Genomic DNA, 25,861 nt, shown 5'->3' on the forward strand with positions numbered 1-25,861 from the left:
ACTCACGGTTGGCCTGGCGCTGTGGCTCACGCCTATAATCCCGGCACTTTGGGAGGCAGAGGTGGTGGATTGCTTTAGCTCAGGAGTTTGAGACCAGCCTGGGTAACATAGTGAGACCCCCTGTCTCTACTAAAAATATAAGAATTAGCTGGGTGTGGTGGTGCATGCTTGTAATCCCAGCTACTCACAAGGCTGAGGCAGGAGAATCGCTTGAACCCGGGAGGTGGAGATTGCAGTGAGCCGGGATGGTGCCACTGCACTCCAGCCTGGGCGACAGAGCGAGGCTCTGTCTCACAGAAAAACAGAGCAAAAAAAACTCATGGTTGGAAAAGAGGCAAATAAATATCAAAGCTGCATTTAAGTTTGATTAAATGGAGGGTGGGGGTAGGAATTGCACATGAGTGTTTCCAGCAGGGGCCAGCAAACTTTCTGTGAAAGACTAGATATTTTTGGCTTTGCAGGGCATCCAGTCTATTGTAGGTACTCACCTCTGTGGTTACTCACCTCTGTGGTTGTAGCACAAACACAGCCACAGGCAATATGTAAACAAATGGTCATGCCTGTTCCAATAAAACTTTATTGACAAACCCAGGCCTAGTGTGTGACTCTGTTTATGTTATGCTGTCATCTGTGTGTGCTCGGTGTGTCGGGATTAAACCTCTGGTAGGAAACACAAGACACTAGATATAGTGTCCTCCAGAGAGAAAATGCGGGTGTCTGGGGGAAACAGGAAGATTTCCTTTTTTCTGGTTATCCTTAAGTATCTTTGGAATCATGTATTACGTGTTTATTACCTATTAAAAGATGAAAAAGACAGGACTTCTGTAAGTGATGTTTTCGCAGACAGCTTCCTATGATGTCATGCTCTCACTTTATTTTTATTTTTTAGAGACAAGGTCTCACTTTATTGTCCAGGCTGGAGTGTGGTGGTATGATCATGGCTCAACTATAGCCTCCACCTCTTGCCTCAGCCTCCCGAGTAGCTGGGACTACAGGCATGCACCACCAAACCTGGCTAATTTTTGTATTTTTAGTAGAGATGGGGTTTCACTATGTTGCCCAGGCTCTCCTGGGCTCAAGTGATCCTTCCATCCCGGCCTCCCAAAGTGCTGGGATTATAGGTGTGAGCCCTGTAATCAGACCAGCCCTGCAGCAGACCAGCCCCTGCTCTTTTACCATCTCCTTTTCCAAGTGTCCATGAGCCAGACCTACAGGACCAGCCCCAATCTCAGCAGGAAGTACCTCCCATCATGGCAATGACCCTGGCCGTTCAGCTTCTCCCTCACCTACCACGCCACTCTGTTCAGCCTCCTCTTCCTTCAAAGCCTGGAGGAGGCCAGCTCTGGAGAGGAGCCCTCCCACCTGTCACCTCATTCATCCTTCTTGTCAACACATCCATTTGGTGCTTGGACCATCATAAAGAGAAGCAGAGGCATCACATGCAAGCAAAGACAGAGTCTGGAATGCAGAAGGCCCGGGTTCAAGTCTGGCTCTGCTGATTTGAAGCCTCAGTTTCCTTCCTACCTCATCAGCAATTGCCAGGATCCCATTAGAAAGTGGGAGAAGGCACCCATTCAGGAAAGCACCATCTGCATCGAGATCATCAAACTCCCCTCCCAAAACAGAGAAGCTCCCTAAAGGCTCAATGCAAGTTTCATCTTTGAAGCACCCAGCAGGATGCAGGCGCTCAATGGAGAGAAAGAAATCAGTGGGAGCAGTCGGGGCTCCTGCCTGTCACCAAGCCAGGGAGGCGGGGGAAAGACAAGAAATCCATCCCAGCTCCAGGTAGGAGGTATCCGCCTTCCTTGCCCAGAGCATCAGGGCTTCTCAAATACCGTCTGTCCCCACCAGATGTCAGTTGGGCCTGTTTCTAGCAAGAAACAGCCAAGATCTCTCTTAGATGATTTGCTTTGTAAAAATACAAGTCAGCCTCATTAAGAGGAATCTTCAGGAAGGCTCTTATTCACAGATCAGTCAAAAGTCAAACCTGGCAAGCATGTCAGCACTCACCTAATTCACCCCCACTGTTTACAGATGGGGTGATGAGAAGACAGGGCGAGGAGCTTGTGAGCTTGTCCCCAGTCAGGCATAAGAACATGGTACCCTGGCAGCTTCTACGGCCAGAGTACTGAGCCCTTGGAGGAAAGGTGTGGGCCCTTAGAATGGCAGGCCATGGGGAACACACAAGCCCCAAACCTCAGAGGCTCATGTGAGATGTTTCACAAACCACACACCCATGAGGGCCGGCTGCAGCCCTGTTCCATGTCATCTTCACACCGGGACCCAGGCGGGTGGATGGGTGTCCACCTGGCATGTGGCCGATGCTGGTGCAGAGGGAGAAGAAAAGTGAACCACATTCTGGCTCAAGGCATCTGCCTAGGTGACTCGTGCCACCTTTACCCCTCTTCCACTGACCAGGATGAGTCCAGGCCTGAGTCCAACAAAACTAGGATGTACCCTCCTACTGTGAGGAAGACAGAATTTTTGGCAAGGAGACATCCAGTCTACCAGAGATGCCCAGCTAAACTACAAAAAGATAAATGTGTTGATGTACAAGATCTCATATATGCTCTGATAACAACAAAAATTTCAGGACTGGGTGCAGTGGCTTGTGTCTGTAATACCAGCACTTTGCGGGGCTGAGGCGGTGGAGATCGCTTGGGGCCAGGAGATCGAGACCAGCCTGGGCAACATGGCAGACCCCATCTCTACAAAAAAAAATGAAACAACAAATGAGTTGGGTGTGGTGGCATGCGCCTGTGCTCCCAGCTACTCAGGAGGCTGAGGAGGGAGGATTGCTTGAGCCAGGGAGTGCGAGGCTGCAATAAGCTGACTGCACCATTGCACTCCAGTTTGGACAGCAGGTTGAGACCCTGTATTTAAATTAAAAAAAAAAAAAAAGCCACAGGGAAGGAGAGGGCAAGAAAGGAAAACAATAAATTCAAATATTTTACATACCCAACTTCCTAGATTATTAAAACTTTATACCAACTCAATAGTGTGCATTATTTTCAAATACCAATAGAATATTTAGTATGGTCCCCTTCCCTGCAAAATGATTCTAAAGTTCATCTGGAAAACTAAATGTGCAAAAGAACATACAACTTTTTGAATAAGGAAGAACATAAATAAGGCTGTCAGAATCAGTGTGATGCTGACCAATGCAATAGTCTAGGCCTACACTGTCCCAACGTGGTAGCCACAAGCCACATGTGGCTATCAAGCCCTTGAAATGTGGCCAGCCTGAACAGAGGTATGCTGAAGTATAAAATGCACACTGGACTGAGTGGGAAAAACACCGTAAAACAACTCATTAATACGTTTCATATCCATTACATGCTGAAATGATATGACTTAAAATATTATGAAAATTAATTTCATCTGTTTCTTTGCACTTTTTAATTGTGGCTCCTAGAAAGTTTTAAATTACAGATGTGGCTCATATATTTCTATTGAACATTGCTGGTCTAGGAACAGACCCAGATTTTCCATCCATATCCTTTATGATATTTCCCAATGGAAACTTAGAGGTTTTTGTTTTTGTTTTTTTTTTTTTTTGGAGACAGTCTGGCTCTGTCACCCAGGCTAGAGTCCAGTGGTATGATCTCAGCTCACTGCAACCTCCGCCTTCTAGGTTCAAGCGATTCTCCTGTCTCAGCTTCCCAAGTAGCTGGGATGACAGGTGTGTGCCACCATGCCTAATTTTTCTCGTATTTTTAATAGAGATGGGGTTTTCGCTACGTTGGCCTGGCTGGTTTCGAACTCCTGGCCTCAAGTGATCCACCCGCCTCAGCCTCCCAAAATGCTGGGATTACAGGCGCGATCCACCACGCCTGGCCAGTTTTCCTTGCTTTACATTACCACAGTTTCAAAATGTCCACTCTTCGGCCCTAGCTGCTGTGAGTGTCTCTCAGTTTGTGTTACTTAGATTTAAATTTTCCATAAAAGCAAAATCATTGATGTCTCCTGTCATGGTATCTTTCCCACTCTAAGTTCCAAAGCTTTCCCATGGACTGATCATTTAATCACTGTGGCATTTATTTGGGGATGTGGACTGGGGCAAGATGAATCCATGCTGCTTTAGGGGTGGTGGTGAAGAGCACCTGGCCTGGGGTAGCAGCCTGGTGTTTAGTTTCAGCTCTGCTCTAACCACAAACTACTTTCCAAAGTCACCATATTCTATCGCTTGGGTCTGCTCATCTACGGAATCCCTGCCTCCCTGGGTTGTGTCAAGGACTCAAGTGTTACCTGTAAAAGAGACAGCACCTGATATACAGTAAGCACTCCCTAACTCTAGCTACAACTCTCATTTTATCTTAGAACTGACATTAGTTATCATCTGACAGATGTTGATGTCTACAAGTGGCCTACCTGAAGTTATACAAGGTATAGCAGTAACCCTAGAACCCATCCTCCACGGTGATGCCCCAGAGACCAGAGGGGCGGTACTGACACCAACACCTGCAGTGAGAACAGGGTGGAAGCTCCAGCCTCCTGCGTCCAGCATTCCACCTCTCTCCCCTACAGCCTGGGCAGATTACCAGATTACCAGATCTCTCACCAGCACTGGCTTCTCCTGTGAGTTTCCAATTCACACCAACACAGGATGCCCCACAGGTAATTCAAAGAGGGTGTCTCAAATGCACTTGCCCAGGCAGCTGACTTGCGGAGGGATGGAGTGAGGACCTCCATAAATCTGCTCCTCCTTGAGAACAATGAGATTTCTGGCAAAATGGTTAAAAGTTAAGGTTTTCAGAACTCTGGAAATTAATCAAAGGCCCGTAACAATCTGAGAAGCATTTATTCGAGGAGTACAAGTCCTTCCCCAGCCTCCAACCTGCTCTTCCTCAGGCATTCCAAACTGAGTTTAATGGAGGCACCCTTGCAGGGGAGGACTCTAAGGCCTGGGAGTCCCGAGTAGCAGCCCATCCCGCTCATGAAAGCGCAGGGGGCTTTATCGGAGGATCCTGACTTCATCACATCTTGTCTGCCCCAGGCTCCATCCCAGAAGAATCCTTTTCTCGTGTCTACACTTCCACCTCACCCATCCTTTTCCCTGCACCAGAATCACGGTTTAATGTTTGAAACCCCTCAATGGTTCCCTGGAGATAAAAGCTCAATCTGCACACCAGGCTCTGTGCGCATTCCCTAAGTTAGTCGGAAGGCTTCCATAGACCTTTTCATGCTCCAGCAATGCTGGATTATAGAGGAAAAGCTTAGACCTGGGTGTATGGTGACTTGGCCAAAGTCACACGCAATTCCTGCCAGGACTTAAAGCCAACAGTGGCTAAGAACTGCAGGGGAGCTCCCTGAGACCAAGCCCTGTAGAAGCAGAGGGCATTTCCATGATTAAATTGCCTTATGAGGTTATCTCATCTTACAGATGAGGGAAACCAAGGCTGTTAACCACACAGGTGAGAACCTGGATGGAGGGGAAGATAGGTACCTGACAATGGCCACAGCTCAGGCTCATGGGGCTGCAGTCTTCCGCCAGGAGACAGGAAGGAGAACAAGCCAGCTGGGTTGGAACTGGGAGGAACTCCCAGGAGTGGTTGTGCGGTGGGGAGAATACCTCCAATCTGAATGGCCCTCAGGCTACATTAGCGCTCTAAAGACTAGAGCTCAAGCTCAACAGCCCTGCAGCCAGAGGCCTCAAACGTAGGGGGCGGGGCGGGGCACTGGGGTAGGCCTGGGCAGCAGTGGCCAGAGCCTTCTTTAAGAGCAGGGGCTATTATATTGAGGCAGTATCTCTTCCCATACATAATGATGTATTTCTTACATCATTCTCATCACTATAGTAGATTAAATAACTTCATGAATCTATTAAGAATGACAAACAAAGAAGGCACAACCTGTTTTAGAAGCCGGTGATTTAAACTGAGTCTGGCTAGTTAATATGCAGTGAAGGAAGTCAGAGGACACTTGGCTGCCACCTGGTGGAACAAGAGAGAGGAAAAGGCGATAGAAATTTCTGGCCAAACTCTTCAAAAAACCACGGGTCTCCTGTAGAGGTGGTTGTGTGGGGCCTGTGATCCAGCTCGCCACACTCACCGCCCCCCTCTTCACTCTCCACCCCCCCCCAATTCTTCACCACTGGAAAAAAATGGACTCAAAGCTATAGTTCATACAATTGAAGATTTATGTAAGTTTAAGTGACTTAAGTTACTTATTTTTAAACTGCACAATGCTGAAGCCAGTCTAAAAAAGAATCAAACACACCACTGCAAGTTAATTCAATGAGTTACTTTTTTTTTTTTTTTTTTTTTTTTTTTAACAGATTTGTACAGCAAAAAGTTCCCAGATCACAGTCTCTACCATACAGTCAACCGTCCAGTGTGCAGGAAGCCACAGGGGCCCTGGCCTGAGGGGCCAAGGGTGGCAGCTGCACTGCGGAGTTGACTTCTACTTACAGGTGATATGTGGCTGGAAAAATCTTGAGTTCCCTTTGTTCTCCAGTGTATCTTGTACAAAATATTACATTTGTTTAAACACATATTTACAGAGTTTGCACAAATAGAAAATGGGTACAAATTACAACCAGGCTTCGAAGGATACCAGTTCCCCTCCCCACTGACCAAGGTCAGGAGTGATGACCACTTCATATTTACAGCTGCAATTTAAAAAGTCTGTATTTAGAGACCTAGATGAAGTTTATAAAAACTGGTTAAATATCATCAATTCATTTATGTAAGCTGTACAAGTAGTGGATACCAATTAGTCAGTTCATGTCTTGCTCCCTGAAGAAAGATTTGAAGTAAAAGAAACCCTCTCAAGCAAGCAACACACATCCCTGGCCTGTCTGCCAGTTTGTTTGGATATTGCCGGGGAAGGAGATAGAAGGAAGAAGGGACTGGAACAGGGGAAGAGGACAATCTGGTTGAGACTGTTTCTATTCTTTTCTTTTTTTTTTTTTTTTTGAACAGCTGAGAACCAGGATAAGCCAGCTGGCTTGTTAAACACTATCCTTTAGCTTTGAGAAGAGAACCCACGGTTTCATCCTTTTTTCTCAGAGACGAAACGTCTTCTCAATAGGACTACAGTATGGAGGAAGAAAGGACTTTCTGGAGAGGGCAATGTTTGTTATTCTGATGTTAATCTTTGACTTGAGTGCCAAGCCCGGTTTCAACAGTGCAAAAAAAGACTCTCAGGAAGCAGCATGGGGAACCGGGGGTCAAAGGCTTGCATAGTAGCTGTCTACCCACTGGGCAAGGCCTCGCTCCACCAGGGACCGGTTTATCAACACCACCTAGAAAAGAAAGTTCCCTTAAAGCTTTGTCCATGGCACCTTGGGGCCATCTCCCAAGCCAACATGAGCTCTCCCCTCCCCAGTTGCCACTGCAGGCAAGAGATGTACAAGACTAACAGTGTAGCCTGGAGTCTTGGTGGCTCGTGCCTGTAATCCCAGCATTTTGGGAGGCTGAGGCAGGTGGATCACCTGAGGTCAGGAGTCCAAGACCAGCCTGGCCAACACGGTGAAACCCCGTCTCTACTAAAGATATAAACATTAGCCAGGCGTGGTGGCACATGCCTGTAATCCCAGTTACTGAGGCTGAGGCAGAATCGCTTGAACCCCGGAGGCGGAGGTTACAATGAGCTGAGATCACGCCACTGCATTCCAGCCTGGACAACAAGAGCGAGACTCTGTCTCCAAAAAGAAAATAAAACGAGTAACAGGGTGGGGGACATGGCTTGTGCTCTAGCCAACAGGAACATTTATTTAAGTGTTCTGTTGGCTGCTGTGGCATGAGGATAGGTGTTTTTTGTTGTTGTTGTTTTTGTTTTTTTGAGACAGAGTCTTGCTCTGTCACCCAGGCTGGAATGCAGTGGCACAATCTTGGTTCATTGCAACCTCTGTCTCCCAGGTTCAAACGATTCTCCTGCCTCAGCCTCCCAAGCAGCTGGGATCACAGGTGTGCATCACCACACCCAGCAGATTTTTGTATTTTTAGTAGAGATGGGGGTCTTGCCATGTTGGCCAGGCTGGTCTCAAACTCCTGACCTCAAGTGATCTGCCCGTCTCGGCCTCCCAAAGTGCTGGGACTACAGGGGTGAGCCACTGGACCTGGCCAGGATAGGCTTTTTAATATGCTGAAGAAATCTAAGCTTTCATACCATAAGATAGAAGACAGAAAAACCCAACCTACGCAAGGTCCCAGAAGGTCTCACACAGGGTTTCTCCACCTTGGCGCTACTGACATTTGGGGTTGGATAATTCTTTGCTGTGGGGCGCTGTCCTGAATACTATGGGATGTTTAGTGGCATCCCTGGCCTCTACTCACTAGAGGACACTGGCACCACCACCCCCAATCAGGATATCCAAAGTGTCCCCTGGGAGGTGCTTGTCTACAGTTATATCCTCTGATTAACTCAAGAGGAAACAAATCCCAGGACCAGCTCTTAATCAATCCATTACTTCGGGTCAGCAACACAGAAGGAAAAGAAGGGCAGAACTTACTTCATCTCCAACCACACTCCACAGCTGAATCAGAGGAAGACCAGTTGGACTGTAACTTGTCACCTGAAGAAGTGGGGAGGGGGGAGTATGATATGGTTAGGTTTTGTGTCCCCACTCAAATATCATCTTGAATTGTAATCTCCATAATCCCCATGTTTCGAGGGAAAGACCTGGTGGGAGGTGATTGGATTATGAGGCGGTGTGCCCATGCTGTTCTCGTGATAGTGAGTTCTCACGAGATCAGATGGTTTTATAAGTATCTGACAGTTCCTCCTTCACATATTGTCTCTTGCCTGCCCATCATGTAAGACGTGCCTCTTCCCTTTCTGCCATGATTGTAAGTTTCCTGAGGTCTCCCCAAGCCCGCAGAACTGTGAGTCAATTAAACCTCTCTCCTTTATAGATTATTCAGCCCCGGGTATTTCTTTATGCAATGTGAGAACAGACTAACATCAAGTATTAGCTACTTCATGCACCTTTCCTTAAATACTACTGGTCAATCCAGGGCCAAGCTACGGGAAAGAAGGCATTGAAAGGTCAGTTCCCCCAGCCAGCCTGCCTCCCCTACCCCCACCAACCACACACCTGAGCAAGCAGTGCTGTATTCCCTGTCATCTCGCTCATGGCGGCATCTGCTTCAGGTGAAAACTGGTCATCGTCTTCAGGAGGAAAAGGAAAAGCAGCATTTAAGGCTGTCACTGAGGCAAGGCACCCTTGTCATATACATAAGTTTCAGGTGCATTCCAAGTAGAATGCTTCAGATGCTGTGGGACTGCAGTGGCGAGATCCACCCGGGTCAGGGACAGAGCCTAGGCCTCCATACGACTCCCAGTGGATAAACTCAGGGCCGCTGCGGCATGTTGCCCACTGGAGCACAGACAACAGACGGACAGAAACTCTTGCCTTCACCACCACCATCACCACCAATACCAGCAGCAGCAGCAGCAGCAGCACCAACACCACCACCACCAACTCAGGTGCTGGCCATGCAGAGCATATAGTATGTGTTCTTCCACCAAATTAGTAACACACAGTGCTATCCCCACTTCACAGGAGAGAACACTGAGGCAAAGGTGGATTCCCGAAGGTCAACCAGTTCCCAAGTGGAGAAGGTGGGAATCAAACCCAGGCAGTTGGCCACACAGCCCAACAAGGGCAGCCACTCAGAGGGGGCAAGGTGCTGCAGCAGCATTCAGCTTTGCTGGATTACAAAAGTCAACACAGAACAATATACCCAAGGCAAGCAGTGGTAAGGATGGGAGAGACAGGGGTTTACCAAGGAAGATCTAGGAAAATCTTACAAAGGAGAAAGAGTTTCAGCTGGGTCTGGACAGATCGCTTAGAAGGACAGAAGCAGAGAGGAAGGAGGGGCAGCAGCAATAAAAGAAGCAAAACAAAGATCTTGCCCTAGTGCTCCCTCTGAGCCGACTCCAGCTAGACTGTAGTATTTCTAACGCATTTAATTGCTTAAGACAAGCAAGAAGAAGATCAGAAGGGGCAAACCTGGGGAGGGAATGGGATGGGATGAACTATCACCTACAAATATAAAATTCCTAGCCATAAACAGCTGCCATTTCATCACCCTCTACACACCAGACCTTAGGTTTATGTAATTCTCACAGCCAGCATCAAAGACAGGTACCATTCCCATGTTCTGGGGTGAAAGTTGAGGCTAAGTAATTTGCCCAAGATTTTGCCAGTCCTCTTCCCTCTGACAATGCTTTCACAGTCTAAGACACCAGATAGGGTGTCCCCACTGTGTCCTGTGGAGCTATGGCCTGGCTGAGCAGTACAGCACACCCTCTACCACCGGGGCTAAGACTTTGGGTCTGGACTATAATCTGGAAAGTGCCTTTGTTGGAAGCCCTTCAGTGCCTGAGGTCTGAGTACAGTCTAGAGCAGTGGATCTCAAAGGATCAGCAGCACTGGTCTCACCTGGGAACTTGATAGCAATGTAAGCTCCTGGGCCTAAGCCCAGACCTATTCAATCAGAAGCTCTTGAGCGGCAGCAACCTACGTTAGCATAAGTCCTCCCGGTGAGAACGGAGGCTCTGAGAGAGAAAGACCTACTCTCGACAACTGTCCCCAACAATCCCCCAAGCCAGAGGCCCTAGCTGTTACCTGACAGGGGCATCACGCTGTCCAGAAGGACTTCTGCTCCCTGAAATGGCAGGGTGACAAAGTCAGACCTGGGAAGGCAAGAAAGGAACAAGTTTAACATGGACATGAAGGCTGACTCCACTCCAAGCCAGTATTCATCTTTGTACAGTGACGCCCACAACCTGGGATGCAGCGAAGCAGAGGGTTCGTACTTTACAGCAGGCCACGGCTCACGGCACACCCAAACACAGAGAGCCGGCCCTGCTGCAAGCCTGACCTCAGAGGGACTTCCTACAGCAAATTCCTAAAAAGGAGCCCGCTTCACATTTTTCCTTTTTTGTTGTTGTTGTTGTAGAGATGAGGTCTTGCTATACTGCCCAGGCTGGGCCTGAACTCCTGCGCTCAAGTGACCCTCTCAAAGCGCTGGGATTTGCAGCAGGCCACCACGCCTGGCCCAGCTTCCCTTTTGAAGGATGATGCTGAGGATTCTTCCACAAGACAGACCTTCTAGCTCAGTTTAGCTGAGCGAGTAATGGAGTTTGTTTCTATCAGACTCTGCTAAAACACAGTAAGCAGCAGGAGAGAAGAATTAACCCTCACCCAAGCCCTGGCACAACTGAGCCAGCCATGCAGAGATCACACATCCCAGACAAGCAGGGCGTAGGCCTGTCTGAGGCATCTCCGCTCACCTGATTTGCCGAAGCACGTCTACTTTCACCCTCTTATATCCGCCGTAGTCCACGTATCGAATCTCCACTTCGTTGGTCTCCTCGTAGGAGGCAACCACTTGGGCTCGCCACCACGCCCCGTCCGCACCAGGGGCGGCACAGATGACCGTTACTGCAGGGCAGGGAGCGGAGTGTGTGGAACGCCTGGCCCAGGGCAGGGAACCAAGGGCCACCTGGCCACTACCCACCTCCCTGCGTTATTTCTCAGAGACCTGCACCTCCGCAGCGCAGGGGACAGGAACAGCAACCGGACCCAAGCAAAGCCTCCCCCAAGCCCAAGACCAGCTGAGGGAAGAACCTGGGTGTGAGAAGTTCAGCCTAGCAAGTGTGCCGCCTCCAAGGCCATCTAGACTGAAAAGCATTCAGTCTAGATCCATTACTCCAAAACTTACTGGGACCCAAGAGGGACACAAATGAATAGGAATAAACCAAGTAAACATAGCACTCAGGAATGGGGGCCAGGGCCAGCCTTACATTTAAGAGGAAGCCCCTGAAGAAATCAAGTGCAGCAGATCTCGGCATCCTCGTACCTAGGGTGTGCTCCAGCCCACAACTCAGATGGAGAGCTTGACCAGAAGGGGCCTCCTGGGCCTAAACCCCCTTCTTCTAACCTTTGCCTCTGGAAGGTGCTGAGAGCACCTGGGCAGTCGCCCAGGATCAAGGGGTCACTAACCCACTGTGGGTCAGAAGCAGATGAGACCACGAGGTAAAGGTTCCCAGCAGCACCCCAACAGCTGCCCCAGGCTGGCCAGGATGAGGACGTGTGACATGAGGCTGACTGTGCTGGGTCCTGACCCTTAGAGAGAACCCCTGGCAGTTACCCCTCGGACTCCAGTTCAGTCTTTACTGCTGGGTTAAGGCAACTTTAGAGAAGCTGATGAAAACTAAATCCTTATCCTTCCAAAAGGAAAAAAATAACACACAAAAAGCTACCGATCACTTCAAAAGTTTTCTACTGCACTGAGGGACCCCGCCAGCCCCTGGTGAGGAATGGGTGATGTTCTGACATTTGATCCTCTCTGATAAGGACAACAAAGATAATAATGACAAAGGCTGGGCTCAGACCCCAGATCCTGCTCACTTGGGCAAGTCACTTGAGGCTCAGTTTTCTCATCTGTTAAACACAGATGACCCAACACACTGCACAGGCTTGTTGGACTTAGGGATTTTTTCATGGCAACCAGTATATGCATCAAGTGCTTTATATGTAACACATACAGTATTCAACACTAATTTCTGGAACAAGTAGGTATCACCCCCTTTAACAGATAATAAATAGGTGGCAGATACTGTGACACTGGCTTTGAGGGAAAAAAAAGAAAAAATTTAAAAAAAATTAGTGGCAGAGCTGGGATCTGAATCCCTGTGTCAAAACTCTACTCCAACACCCATCACTCTGCCAGCCAGTGGAAACCCCAGCTCTGCCTTGCCAGGAAACCCACCCCAGCTCCATAACAATGGCAAGAATTGAAGAATGCTGCTTCCATGAAGGATCCCAGAACAGCCTCCTCCTGATCAGGATGCAGGGCAGAACAGGCCACCCCAGGGGTCCCCCTTCCCGAACCCTCAGGGCGCTGCTTACTTTCCACCGGGGTGGGCAAGGTGGGGATTCCAGGCTGAGAGTAGCAGAGGTACATCTGCTGGTCGAGGCTGCGCAGCGCGTGGAAGGTAGGGTGTGTGTGCTGCTGCACGAACAGGTGCCCGGCGTTGACCTGGTTGACCACAATGACCTCCACGGTGATGCCATCAGGCAGCATGAGCTGTATAGAGGGGAAGGGGCAGCAGTCACTGAAACAATCCCTCTCATCTCATCTTTGAATAAGTCCCGAGGCCCAAGGGCAAGTCTCTGGGCTGGCACACCTTTGAAAAGGGCAACTCAAGACAACATGGCACCCAGAAGGCAGAGGCTGAAGGACTACCTTAACAATAGAAAATGTGCAACACCCCTGTGGCTGTTGTCCTGCAATACCACGAGCAGCCATTAGGGACAGTCTCACCTCAGGGCCAGGCAGGGAGGGTCCCACAGATACGGGGCAACCAAGAAGCAACTGCAGAGGTAGTGCTGGGCCTTGCACAGGCCTGGGCAGGGTCCACCTACCAGCGGTGCCCTCCCTCCCACTTCCATTGATGAATCTGTAAGACCCAGGAAGGGCAAACACAGGAATGAGGTGGCCACTGAGAACAGGACTCCTGAAAATAAGCAGTAGGCAGGCCCTCAGGCCCTTTAGCCAACTCCTGTGGACTGGCAGCTGACCCCAGGAGCCTACGATCTGACAGCATCTACGCTGCCTTCCCAAGAGCAAGCAGTGGCCTCAGGTCAGGTCCGGGGTCAAGGTCTAGCAGAGTCTGCTTCCTATTTGCTCTCCCTCCTGCTGCTTACCCTCCTGAGGTCAGGAGTTCAAGACAAGCCTGGCAAATGTGGTGAAATCCCATCTCTACTAAAAATACAAAAATTAGCCGGGCATGGTGGAGCACACCTATAATCCCAGCTACTCAGGAGGCTGGGGCAGGAGAATCGGTTGAACCTGGTGGGCAGAGGTTGCAGTGAGTCAAGATCATGCCACTGTACTCCAGACTGGGCAACAGAGTAAGACTCTGTCTCAAAAAAAAGAAAAGAAAAAAAGAGAGTGAGTCTAGGACCGAGCCTCCTGGGAAAAAACTCTTGATTCAGGAATAAAGCATAAAGTGGTATTCAGCCCACTCTCAAATATCCACGGAAAAAAGACATCCCGATCCTTTCCCTCCAGTCCAAGGGCCTTTGCAAAGGGGAAGACACAAAATTGAAATGCCTATCATCCTTTTTTTTTTTTTTTTTTTTGAGACGGAGTCTCGCGCTGTCACCCAGGCTGGAGCGCAGTGGCCGGATCTCAGCTCACTGCAAGCTCCGCCTCCCGGGTTCACGCCATTCTCCTGCCTCCGCCTCCCGAGTAGCTGGGACTACAGGCATCCGCCACCTCGGCCGGCTAGTTTTTTGTATTTTTTAGTAGAGACGGGGTTTCACTGTGTCAGCCAGGATGGTCTCGATCTCCTGACCTCGTGATCCGCCCGTCTCGGCCTCCCAAAGTGCTGGGATTACAGGCTTGAGCCACCGCGCCCGGCCGCCTATCATCCTTTAAAAAAACACACAAACAGGAAAAAAAAAAAAAAAAAAAAAAAACCACCCAGGAGGGCAATTTCCTTGGAGCAGCACAGTCAAGCCCATCTGTGTAAAATGTAGTCTTTGGTCCACAGAACTCTGCAATTCTACTCCCAGTGAGATGAGGCCCTACTAGGGTCAGAGCCACACTGCAGGACATGGCGACGGCCCTGAGAGACCCTGCAGTCAGCCGCACACAGGAGCCCCGGAGCCCTCTTCCCTCTGCCAAAAGCAACCTCCAAAGAGTCACTGGGCTTCCAGGCCTGGTGGGAAGTATTCACTCTTCTTTGTAATTTAGGCACCTCCTGGGGAGGGGGAAGGGGAAGGAGATCCTTCACTAGGGCCACTGCTAAGGCCTGACTCAACCAGAAGAAAGAACAAGCGCCATCCAAACCCATGATACTAGTCCCACTCAGGTCTCAGGTGTTGAATGGCGACCCTGGACACACCCAGTCTCCTGGCTGAACTCCATCCTTTCTAAGCAAATGCCTAGAAAACTTAAAAGGTGCCCAGGCAGCAGAGCCAAGGAAAGTAGTCCTCCCACGTGGGGACCAAGAGGCCTCTGGTTTCCTGCCAGGACTATCACCACCTAACCCCTGTCCCCAGAACACAATCCCATAGCAGAACCGACCAGTGGAGGCCAGAGGGGAGAGGGCACAGGCACTCATGTGCACTTGGCCTTCTTAGCCTGAGGTCTGGGGAGTTTCTTGTTTGGGGTAGGTTTCGGGGAACGAGGCAAGAAGTCCGGACCACCCAGTAGCACGCTCACCCAGGATGTCATTGGCAGAGAAGGCAGCGCCAGTGAAGGCAATGGGGGAGCGTAGATATTGGTGAGGTTCAGCTCCTTGAACTTCTTCCCAATCAAGTTCAGCGCTTTGTCTACATGATGCTGAGAGCCTAAATAGAGGATGGGTGCAGGACACACAATCACTGTAAGAGGAAAGTCACACACACACTCACAAAAACACAGCCACATACCCTACTCCACTGGACTTTGCATAGAGTTCAAGTGCATCTCTGAAGTACCAAAACACTTAAGCTCTGCTTTAGGAAGAAAGGCATCGAAGCCTTTCAAATGATACCTCTGCCATTATGATCCACGCTTTCAATGCAACAGGAAGAGGTAGGCAGCTGGGAAAACACCAAAGGGGAATTGTACACAGGGCACTTCTGCTTTGAGAGGAGGCTTTTTTTTTTTTTTTTTTTTTTTTTGAGACAGAGTCTCGCTCTGCCGCCCAGGCTGGAGTGCAGTGGCGTGATCTTGGCTCACTGCAAGCTCCGCCTCCCGGGTTCACGCCATTCTCCTGCCTCAGCCTCCCGAGTAGCTGGGACTACAGGCGCCCGCCACCTCGCCCGGCTAGTTTTTTTGTATTTTTTAGTAGAGACGGGGTTTCACTGTGTCAGCCAGGATGGTCTCGATCTCCTGACCTCGTGATCCGCCCGTCTCGGCCTCCCAAAGTGCTGGGATTACAGGCTTGAGCAACCGCGCCCGGCCGAGAGGAGGCTTTATGGGGTGGTGGGCACTGTGAACCCAGGACCCAGGCCCCGCCCAACCAAGCACCCACCCTTCTCCTGGCCAAAGATCAGAGTAGGGAGGGACCTAAGTTTCCCGCAGGCACCTGAAATGGGGGAAAGGCTGCAGGGAAGACACCCAAGGCTCCCTTCCCTGGGATGAGAAGTAGGGTTTCCTATTCCAAAAAGATAGCAATTGAAACTCAGATGCTAGTCACTTCTATTTAATATTTCAGGTAAGAGGCAATACAAGCAGCAGATGCTACTGACCTTCTATGTGGCAGATCTGGACGCTCTGGGTGTAAGGCAGGGTTGAAATGTAGATCTTGGCACCAGATGTTTGTTTCAGAAAACTCACATACCGCCCCTGCTTGCCAATTAGCCGACCGACTAAGTGCTTCCAGAAAGAGAAAAAGAGTTGAGAGGATTAACGGGAAACCAATTCCCTGGACACCCAAAGACCTACTTCTGTTTTACACAAGATCACGCTCAAACATATTAGCTGTTACCATGTCAGCATTTATTTTCCAGGACTATTCTAAGCACTTACATTTACTCATAGTACCTATGAAACACATAACTTTATCACCATTCTGTAGACGGGGAAACAAGCCCAGAGAGGCTTGTTCCTTAAGGAACTACCTTAAGGTCACACAGCTGCTAACCAGGAAGTTGAACCAGGCAGTCTGGCTCCAGGACCAAGCAGTTCCCATTTCATCCCAAAAATGTGGCCCAGACCCAGAAAGCTGCAAAGGGAGCAGCATCTTCTCTAAAACCCATGCTAAGAAGTTTTGCCAGCACACAATTTCTCGTGCCCCTCTCCCTCTGGTCTACTCAGATCCAAAGATAAAGGGGCTCGATTTGAAAATGAAGGTCTAAGAACCCTGGGCTCCCACTGCCAAGTGACAGCAGGTTGGAGCCTGCAGAGCAGAAGGCACGCAGAAATCCCCAGTGTGCCAGAGTTCAAGGCGGACAGAAGGAGCCAAACTTAACCCTTACGTAAGACGGGCTCCCACACAACCCCCAACGACCCCCTCCCAGAGGAGCTACTGGGGACACGGTCCCTCCTCAGGCACAGCCTTTCTCGTCAAGCCCTTTGTAACCACTGAAGGAAAAGCAGGCAGGATGGGTAAGGACCCTCCAGGGAGGAAACCACCAAGAGAGCTGGCAACCCAGGGTCAAAACAGCCACTCTGACCCAGAGTTCAGACCAAGTCAAATCTCCACCCGAGCACAGAGCCCAGGGCTCTGGGAGAATGCGGTCTGACAAATTATTTCCGAGCCCCCGAGACAAACATCAAGATCAAGCTAATATGTTGTAAGTTCTAACAGCAAGAAGCTCGAAAGCACTTAAGCACTCAGGAATGGGGGACTGATGAAGTAAACTGACATTCACACAATGAATAATGCAGTTACAATCACATTTTCAAAGAATAACACACAAAAATTAAATTGTTAAATATTTAAAGTATTAATTAAAGTGACATAATCTCAGTTTTGTTTAAAAACCATAGGGTGCCAGATGAGAAGGAAATAAAAGTCTTTCACAGTCACTCTCAAGGGTAGGATTAGAGCTGATTTTTATTTTCTGCATATATTTCTATACTTTTCAAGTTCTCTAAAATATGGATTTATGCTTTGCTCAATTATAAAATACACTTTACGTTGGAGCACTTGAGCAGAGCTCAGTGAAGGGATTCTGGCTGGCCCCCACGGCCTCAGTGTTTTTTTTCCAAATAGATCTCAGCCCCAGAATATGCAAGAACCACCTCCAAGGGAGAGACACACAGGCCTGCAAGTTTGAGAAGTACAAGAATAAGATGCTCCTGGAAGCAGCCAGAGGAATTCCATGTTGCAGGAAGCTCTCTGAGCCTTGGCAAAGTGTAGTGTGTCCTCTCCCCGCAGCCTTTGGCTGACCCAGGGCTCCTTCTGGTTTACTGTCCCTCTCCCAGCTCCCTCCCCCAGGTCTAACGGCCCTGGCCCCAGGGAGCTTTGCGGGTTACCATGGAACCAGCCTGGGGGACTCCACCCCTACCTTTGGCACCTCGATCTCCCAGATGATGAGGTCGACCTTCTTAGGGTTGGAGCCTGCCTGGGCATTTTGGAAGCTCTCAGTCTTCTTGAGACTGCAACAGCTATCCACAGAATCCATGCTGTTCCTGTCAGAACCTGCAGGGGAGGAAGCAGCAGGCGCGCGCACACACAGACCCCAGCTCAGAGCAGCCAGTAACCCAGAACTTCCCAAACTCACATTCCCGGGAGGCCCTGCCCCACACCCGCTCCTCAAGCTTGGCAGGTGACTGTCAACTTACAGCCTAGAAGGCTCAGAACAACCCCAATGAAAGGAGGACTGGGGGTGTCGATACACCTAATTTTAGCCTGCCACTTACAGTCCCACTTGCTTAATTGGGAGCCGCACCCAGCCACAGCTGCTGGAGCAGAGACACAAGTGGTGAACTGGGAAGGGACAGACTGCGCCCAGGGAAGGGGAGCCCACAGGGCAGGGGAGGAGACATGCTTGAGGTCCACATGGTCCTGAGAGCCAGACCGATGGACTGCAAACACCTTGACACCCTTCCAACTATCCTACCCTCTCAGTCCAAGGGTCGGTCTCCTGTCCCCAGGGCCCAGTTCCAGGGTCACAGGTACAGGCCTTCAGCCAAGCAGAGCTAGACAAAGTCCTCATTGGCCTGCCTGAAGGCCCCATTCTTATACCTAGCGGGGACCTGCTCGTTCCTCTGCCATATGTGGACAAAAAAAGGAGAGTCTCCTTTCCCTTTGCTTAGGCCTGATTCGTGCAACTCTGAACACTCTTCTGGCTCAAATACTCCCTTGGTCAAAAGACGGAGCCAAAGCTCATGGCCAAGAAAACCCAATGGGAAAAGGACTCTGCTCCCGACCTGGGCTGTTTCACTCTCGCTCAAGAGTGTGCCAAAGGGACTGTCACAAAAAAGAGGGTCCAGATCAGCTCAAGAGAAGTGGCCCTGGCTTAAATATGGATGACTCAATCACCAGAAAGAGATCACTCCTGAGAGTCTACCAACTAGGTTACCTTCCACATGGTTTCTCCAAACCCTGGGCATAATCCTTTGCCAAGTAACCCATACACTGGATGCAGAGAACTAAGGCCCAAGAGATCCTGCTCCCAGCTAAGGAAGAATCACCTTCAAAGTGACATCCCCCCTTAACCCAGGCGCTTGGAACAGGATTCATGCAGGGAAAAGTACCCCTTCTAGGGGAAGACTGCTTGGCTAGGGAAGCATAACAGGCTGACAGGGGTTGGGGAAGGGGGCGGGGAGCTCTGCTCACTCACAGCCCCCAGCCTCTGTCCCACAGAATGGGACTGGCTAACACCTGCCATCTCGATGGCACCCAGCAGTGGCTCAGAACCACACCAGGACTCTAGCAGGCTGCACTCCAAGGCCAGCTGCCAGCTCCCTCAGTAGGGTGGTCCCTGGACCCCTCTCAGCTTCAACTTTCTCACACACAAAGCAGAGCTGACATGAGGGTGCATGCGAGGCACTACCCTGGTGCTTGGCACCCACTGCATGCTCGTGGACAGTATTACCTCATTTCCACCCGCCATCTCTAAACCTCCCTGCCCATCACCATGGCTTAGGTTCGAGCCTAAACTCAACAGGTCTGAGTAGCTACTACTATCCATCTAGAGTAGGCAGACAAGGCTGTGGGGCTTGTTAATTCAGCCGAGGGGCAGTAAGCAAAGGGAAACTCCTTTATTCTTAAAAAATAAATAAAACAAAAAACACCCATTTTAAGATGCAATATTTTAAGAAACATTTAAACATCCAGAGATTAGGATGCATCATATAGTATCTGGCCTTCTATAATCATGACTGGCAGCACTTTTGTCTTTCCAAGGTACATAAAAACAGTAGTGTCGCAACAGCATCTTGGAGGTGACAAAACGTAGTGTGTGGTACAAACGAGATGCTGCCGAAAGGAGTAAAATTCCCGATAAAGATTCCCAACCTTCCTGGAGCTGAAATGGGAGGGAATGGCTCCAGGACAAACGTCAGAGAGGCACTGGGGTACTCGTGGCCTCTCCATGAGATAAATGAAAACTCCCCAGGGCGGCTGCAGAAGCAGGGTCAGGAGCTGCTGACCTGTAAGTTAGCGGTCTGAACTGTCTACGCTGGGGTCAGCACTCGAAAAACCCAGGACACCTCGTTATCAAAGTGCCCCGCTTTCCCGGGGTGGAGCTGCAACTGCACAGAAAGAAAATGGCTGAGGCTCTCTGCAAAGGTGACAGCGACAACTCAGGAAGCTCGAGCCTCCCACAAGTATTTAAAGCTGTGGCCATTCTTTGGGCACTTACCCTGTAAGAGCTTCTGGAGAAGGAAAGCAGGTGAAGACATGGGAACAAGCACATGATTAAAAGGAAATAAACCATTCAAAACACTCACACCCATACTTGGCACTCAAGGGAGGGAAAGCTAAGGAGGCCTCTCCATTAAAACACACACACACACACACACACACACACACACGTTAGTGTTTAAAAAAGAAAAAAAATGGGCTGGGCATGGTGGCTCACACCTATAATCCTAGCCCTCTGGGAGGCCGAGGGCGGAAGGATCACTTGAGCCCAGGAGTGCGAGACCAGCCTGGGCAACACAGGAAGACTCCATCTGCACCCAAATAATAATTTTTTTTTAAAAAAGAAAAAAAGGCACACTAATGTTAATCAGTGAGCCCAACTTGGAGCTGGTTCCTTGGGAAGGGCTCACTGGGGAAGGTCACCGGCTGAGGAACCAAGTGACAGCTCTCAAGGCTTGGGGTTTCAGGGCAATCTAACTGCTCAGTTACCCACCAGCTTTATGCCGTGTCCAGCTCTCTGCAGGTTGGGACAAAGAGCTGAAGAGCACCATGACTTTGCTGCACAAGTAGCAGAAGGGAGAGGCAGACTGGCGGCCTTTCTCCAAGAAATACTGGGAGCGCCCCATCCTCTAAATGAACCCGAGACCCTCCTACCTCCTGAATGATCTGCTTCCACATCCATGGTCCATCCATCCTCAGCCCCCAAGTCTGACAACTCCCCCTTCAGCACCCCATTGCTGAAGGGCACAGTACTTTCTGGCAGTGGCGGGGTGATGGCCTTGTCCCTGGGGCTTGAGCTGGTCTCTGTGCAAGAGTCTTCAAGCCCTGAAGTGCTGAGAGAATCCGAGCAGTGTCCTGGGGAAGCCACCAAAGGGACACTTTGGCTGCTGTCTGACATGCAAGTGACACATGTGGCATCTTCCACCAGGATGCCCGCCCGGTCCGGCGACTCTTCACCAGGAGTGGTCGGTGGCAGGCAGGGGGTCAAGGAGATGTGGTGTGCAGAGATCTTTGGTTTACTGTCCTTGATGGGGCTGGACAGAGGGCTGTTCAGGCAGCTCACGTAGGTCTTTGGTGGTGCTGAGCCCTCTGCTGGTAGGCCTGGCGAGGGGAGGGCAGCATCTGACGGGGCAGCAGCTGCCTCTGCTGTGGCAGGTTCCCCAGTGTCGGAGCCCAAGACAGTTTGCTGGTGAACTGGGACACAGCTCTCTTCCTCCTGCCCTTGGAGCTGACTGGCCTGATACACACAACCTGTAACCTTGCCCACCGCGGTGGCCAGCACCTGTTCGGTTGCTTCCGAGATCACTTGGGAGATTATCTGGAAGGCAGCCTGCTCAATCTCCTCATTTCTATCCAAGCCCTCCCCATTTCTATCCAAGCCCTCCTCATTTCTATCCAGACCCTCCTCATTTCTATCCAAGCTCTCCTCATTTCTATCCAAGTTCTCCTCATTTCTATCCAAGCTCTCCTCATTGCCCAGTTCTCCCTCGACATCTCTGTCCTGGGCTTTGGCATCTGTGATTGGGGGTGCTGGTGCCGCATCGTCCTTTGGCAGCTCTGTGTGAGCCGACTTGATGAACCTACTTGGCAACTTCTCTGCTACATACTCTTCCTCCTGCACCGGCCCCACCTGGGATGAGCTGCTCTTCCCCTTCTCTTCTTCCCCTTCTAAAGAGGCTAGGTTGGGGGCCTTGCTGTTCTCCAATTCCAAGACATGCTCCTGAGACAATAGATCTTCTTCAAGCACCTTTTCCCCCAACACAGCATCACCCGTCCCTTCGGCCCCACCTGTCTCTCTTGCCCTCTCCCCAGAGCCATGCTTCTCTGGGGGCGCTGCAGGGTAGCCTGGCTGGCCCCCTCCTGGCACCCTACTGAACGGGGACTCTTGCTTACACACCTCAGCTGATTTGTGGGGGAATAGTACACCCTTTGGAGATGAAAGGGGGCACTCTAGAGGAATCAATTTGGTTTCACCACCTGTCAGGGCTAGCTCCAGCTTTGCACTGTTGTCTCTGCGTGTTCCTGGTCGCAATCTCATGTCTATGGTGTTAGGAAGACTGCCCGAGGACTCTGATCTTCGGCGAGGTGGGTGTGCCCGGAGCAATGCTGGTGGCTCTGCAGGCAGCTTGCTCATGGTGGACAGTTCCTTTTCTGGCGGCTCTGTGACGCTGGGGGGCATGGACACCACTTCGGGACAGACGTCTTCCATGGGAAGAGGTTCTTTGATGGCAGAGTCAGCTCTCAGCTGCACAGCACCAGCCTCCACCTGCTCATCATGGCTGCTGACGTGGCCTTTTTTACGAGAGAAAAACCACCACCAGCCGAGAAGTGCCAGCATCCCAGGCAATGCCAAGGGGAAGAGCGAACGGAACTGGATTGCCATCCTGCAGGCTTGAAGTAATTACACCTGGGGAGAGCAGGAGAGTGGGGAGGAAGAATGTCACAGAGCCAGGTAGGAAGATACTGGCAACTGCACATGCAAGACAGTCAACAGGGTAGGGCCAAAGCCATCTCCCCCACCTTCCCTGCCCTCCAAGAGGAGCACACTCTCAGCTTGTACCAGTCCACCCTCTGTGTGATCCACTGGGGGTCGGAGGCCAGGAAGAGGCATCTTCCCCTCCATTCTCCCCAACTCACACACCCTCTTGAAACAAACCGAGCATTCTGTTCTTTAACCCAAATTCCTCCCTCCATCACTTCATGATGCCAAAGTCTCCCTATGTTCCCCAAAGGGGCTGGCTCTGCTCAGTGTGGCTCAGCTCTCTAAACTCACAGAACATTTTTATCTATCAAGTGGCATCGGAGCATTTCAAACCCCCATGGAATCCACATGTACATGGGTTCCTCACATCTCCCCACAAAATGAGTCAATGAAATGGCACTTCATTACTCAGCAATTAGAGATGCTGAGAATGAAGGAGGAATAAAATTTCAGATGGCTAAGGAGATGCTCCAGGGTGAGGGACCAACACAGCAAACTGCAGCATGAAGGGCCAGGTCAGACTTGGAGGACTCAAGTACAGGCGGTCCCTGATCTTCCAAGGCTCAACTTAGAATTTTTCAACTTTACAATGGTGTGAAAGCAATACCCATTCAATGGAAACTATACTTCCAATTTTGGATTCTGATCTTTTCCTGGACTAGCGATATGTGATGCGCTACTCTCTCACGATGCTAGCTCCCAGTCATCCACTCTATCACAAGGGTGAACATGGGCATCCAGAGTGGATCGTGCTGCTAGGTGATTTTGCCCAACTGTAGACTACTGTGAGTGTTCTCAGCTCGTGTAAAGTAGGCTAGGCTAAACTATGGTGTTCAGTAGGTTAGGTGCATTAGATGTGTTTATTTTTGATTTATGCTATTTTCAGCTTATAATGGGTCTACCAGGATGTAACTCCATTGTAAGCTGAGGAGCATCTGTACCCTCGTGGGGTCAGTGAGGGTGTCCCAGCGCCCCACTGCATAGTCTGGACTTTATCCTGTAGACAACAGAGAACCAGCATAGGTCTGCAAGGCACACACACCGAATTGTTTCTAGAAGGCAATTCTGGGAACAGGATGAAAAGTGCATCGAGGCTGGGCGTGGTGGCTCACGCCTGTAATCCCAGCACTTTGGGAGGCAGAGCTGGGCAGATCATCTGAGGTCAGGAGTCCGAGACTAGCCTGGGCAACACGGTGAAACCCTGTCTCTACTAAAAATACAAAAATTAGCTGGGCGTGGTGGCGAGCACCTGTAATCCCAGCTACTCAGGAGGCTGAGGCAGAAGAATCACTTGAACCCGGAGGCAGAGGTTGCAGTGAGCCAAGATCAAGACTCCATCTCAAAAAAGAAAAGTGAAGAGATGGAGCAGAAGAAACCTAGAAACCTAAGTCAGTTAGGTCTAAGCAAGGAGAAACGGTAAGGGCCTAGAAGGCAACAGCAGACATGGAAAGGGGATAGAAAACTCAATTTTTCCTCATCTGTAAATTGGGGACACATCTCTTAATGGATGGTTGGTATAAGGATTAGCTGAGATATAGAAAGTTCTTTGCAAAGCAGGGTTAACACTCATTAAAGGTATATGACGGGCTTATTCTAGAACACTTATATTCAATGCTTCCTGTGCCAGCAAACTTTAAATCTCTCTGCCAAAGTAATGTCTTTTTAAAACCAAAAATCCTTGAACTGACAAGCTGAATTACACCTTATTTGGGTTTGTTTTTAGAGATAACAAATGTACATGTTTTAACAACTCATACTGGTTTAATTGACTTATATTAATGTTTTCTGGCAGAACCAGAACATCAGTACTTTTAAAAGTTCCCTGAGAGGTTCTAATTTCCAGCCAAGGCTGGGAACCGCTACTCTAGGACTCCGCCTCTGAAAGTGGATCCATGTACCGGAAGTCCTGAATATCGCCTGGGGCCTTGCTAGAAATGCAGTACCTCAGTCTCACCTCAGACCTGCTTGTTAACAAGACCCCTAGGGGATTCCGAAGGACCTTACAGTTTGTGAAGGAATGCTAAGAGGTGTGTTCTGCCCCTACAGTGATGAAGTAGCAGTGGTAGTGAGAAGGTCACCTCCATTTGAAAGTCCCCATATCTTTAAAGGTAAACTTTCTTGCTGATACTTGAAGCAGCGGCAATGATAGCATTTGAAGCAAAATGCAGGGTTAGGCAGTGGCCAGGGCTAAGACTTTACATCAATTCCTCAGAGAGAAAACTTAGTGCTACCATTTTACTTCACATTCAAACACACAACCTTGCTAGATTGTTTTCCTTTTATCTCACTGTCGTCCAGGCTGGAGTGCAGTGGTGTGATCTCGGCTCATTCCAACCTCACCTCTGGGTTCAAGCAATTCTCCTGCCTCAGCCTCCAGAGTAGCTGGGTCTACAGGCGCCCACCATCACGCCTGGCTAATTTTTGTATTTTTGGTAGAGACGGGGTTTCGCCATGTTGGCTAGGCTGGAACTCCAGACCTCAGGTGATCCGCCAGCCGGCCTCCCAAAGTGCTGGGATGACAGGCCACGGCGCCCAGCCAAATGTATTACTATCTTAAAGGTTAAAATAGCTCAAGGAGGCTGGGTGCAGTGGCTCACGCCTATAATTCTAGCATTTTTGGAAGCTGAGGCAGGTGGATCACAAGGTCAGGAGATCGAGACCATCCTGGCTCACATGTTGTAACCGTGTTTCACTAAAAATAAAAATAAAATAAATTTTAAAATGAGCCAGGCATTGTGGTGGGTGCCTGTAGTCCCAGCTACTCAGGAGGCTGAGGCAGGAGAATCGCTTGAACCCGGGAGGCGGAGGTTGCAGTAAGCTGAGATCGTGCCACTGCACTCCAGTCTGGGTGACAGAGCGAGACTCCGTCTCAAAAAAAAAAAAAAAAAAAAAATAGCTCAAGGCATACAGCCAAGGAATGGGTACCTAAATTCTCTTCCACATTAAATCTGGAACCCATTATTCTAGAACTGGGGGGAAGAGGTGTTATATGAGCCAAGAAAAGGGGAGGTCTGTACTACCTTTCTGGAGAGCCTTATAATAGCTCTTAAAAGCTCATAACCACATCCTACAACTCAGAAATCCCACACTTGGCATCTTTAAATTTAAAAA

The 25,861-nt window shown here is 49.8% G+C and overlaps 1 protein-coding gene across 7 annotated transcripts in view; it reads right to left on the minus strand.

Moving 5' to 3' along the window:
- Window positions 1-3,531: 3,531 nt before the first annotated feature.
- The window catches only part of LOC105476793 (A-kinase anchoring protein 1), a 38,848-nt gene continuing 16,518 nt past the window's right edge, over window positions 3,532-25,861 (minus strand). For 3 of the 7 annotated variants that reach the window (XM_011732990.3, XM_024791288.2, XM_011732987.2), the window contains exons 2-11: window positions 20,923-22,675; window positions 17,966-18,099; window positions 16,202-16,328; window positions 15,189-15,316; window positions 12,866-13,043; window positions 11,245-11,395; window positions 10,577-10,644; window positions 9,041-9,114; window positions 8,456-8,518; window positions 6,887-7,246 (exon numbers count right to left, since the gene is read on the minus strand). In XM_011732990.3, the coding sequence (XP_011731292.2) occupies window positions 7,172-7,246; window positions 8,456-8,518; window positions 9,041-9,114; window positions 10,577-10,644; window positions 11,245-11,395; window positions 12,866-13,043; window positions 15,189-15,316; window positions 16,202-16,328; window positions 17,966-18,099; window positions 20,923-22,651 (2,727 nt within the window). In that variant the 5' untranslated portion in view covers window positions 22,652-22,675 and the 3' untranslated portion in view covers window positions 6,887-7,171. Of the gene's footprint in view, window positions 5,057-5,852; window positions 5,934-6,886; window positions 7,247-8,455; window positions 8,519-9,040; window positions 9,115-10,576; window positions 10,645-11,244; window positions 11,396-12,865; window positions 13,044-15,188; window positions 15,317-16,201; window positions 16,329-17,965; window positions 18,100-20,922; window positions 22,676-25,861 lie in introns of those variants that run through there. The other 4 variants (XR_011615717.1, XM_071082896.1, XM_071082897.1 and 1 more) reach the window with 4 other exon arrangements.

Source organism: Macaca nemestrina, chromosome 17 (assembly GCF_043159975.1).
Source record: "Macaca nemestrina isolate mMacNem1 chromosome 17, mMacNem.hap1, whole genome shotgun sequence".
NCBI classification, from domain to species: domain Eukaryota; kingdom Metazoa; phylum Chordata; class Mammalia; order Primates; family Cercopithecidae; genus Macaca; species Macaca nemestrina.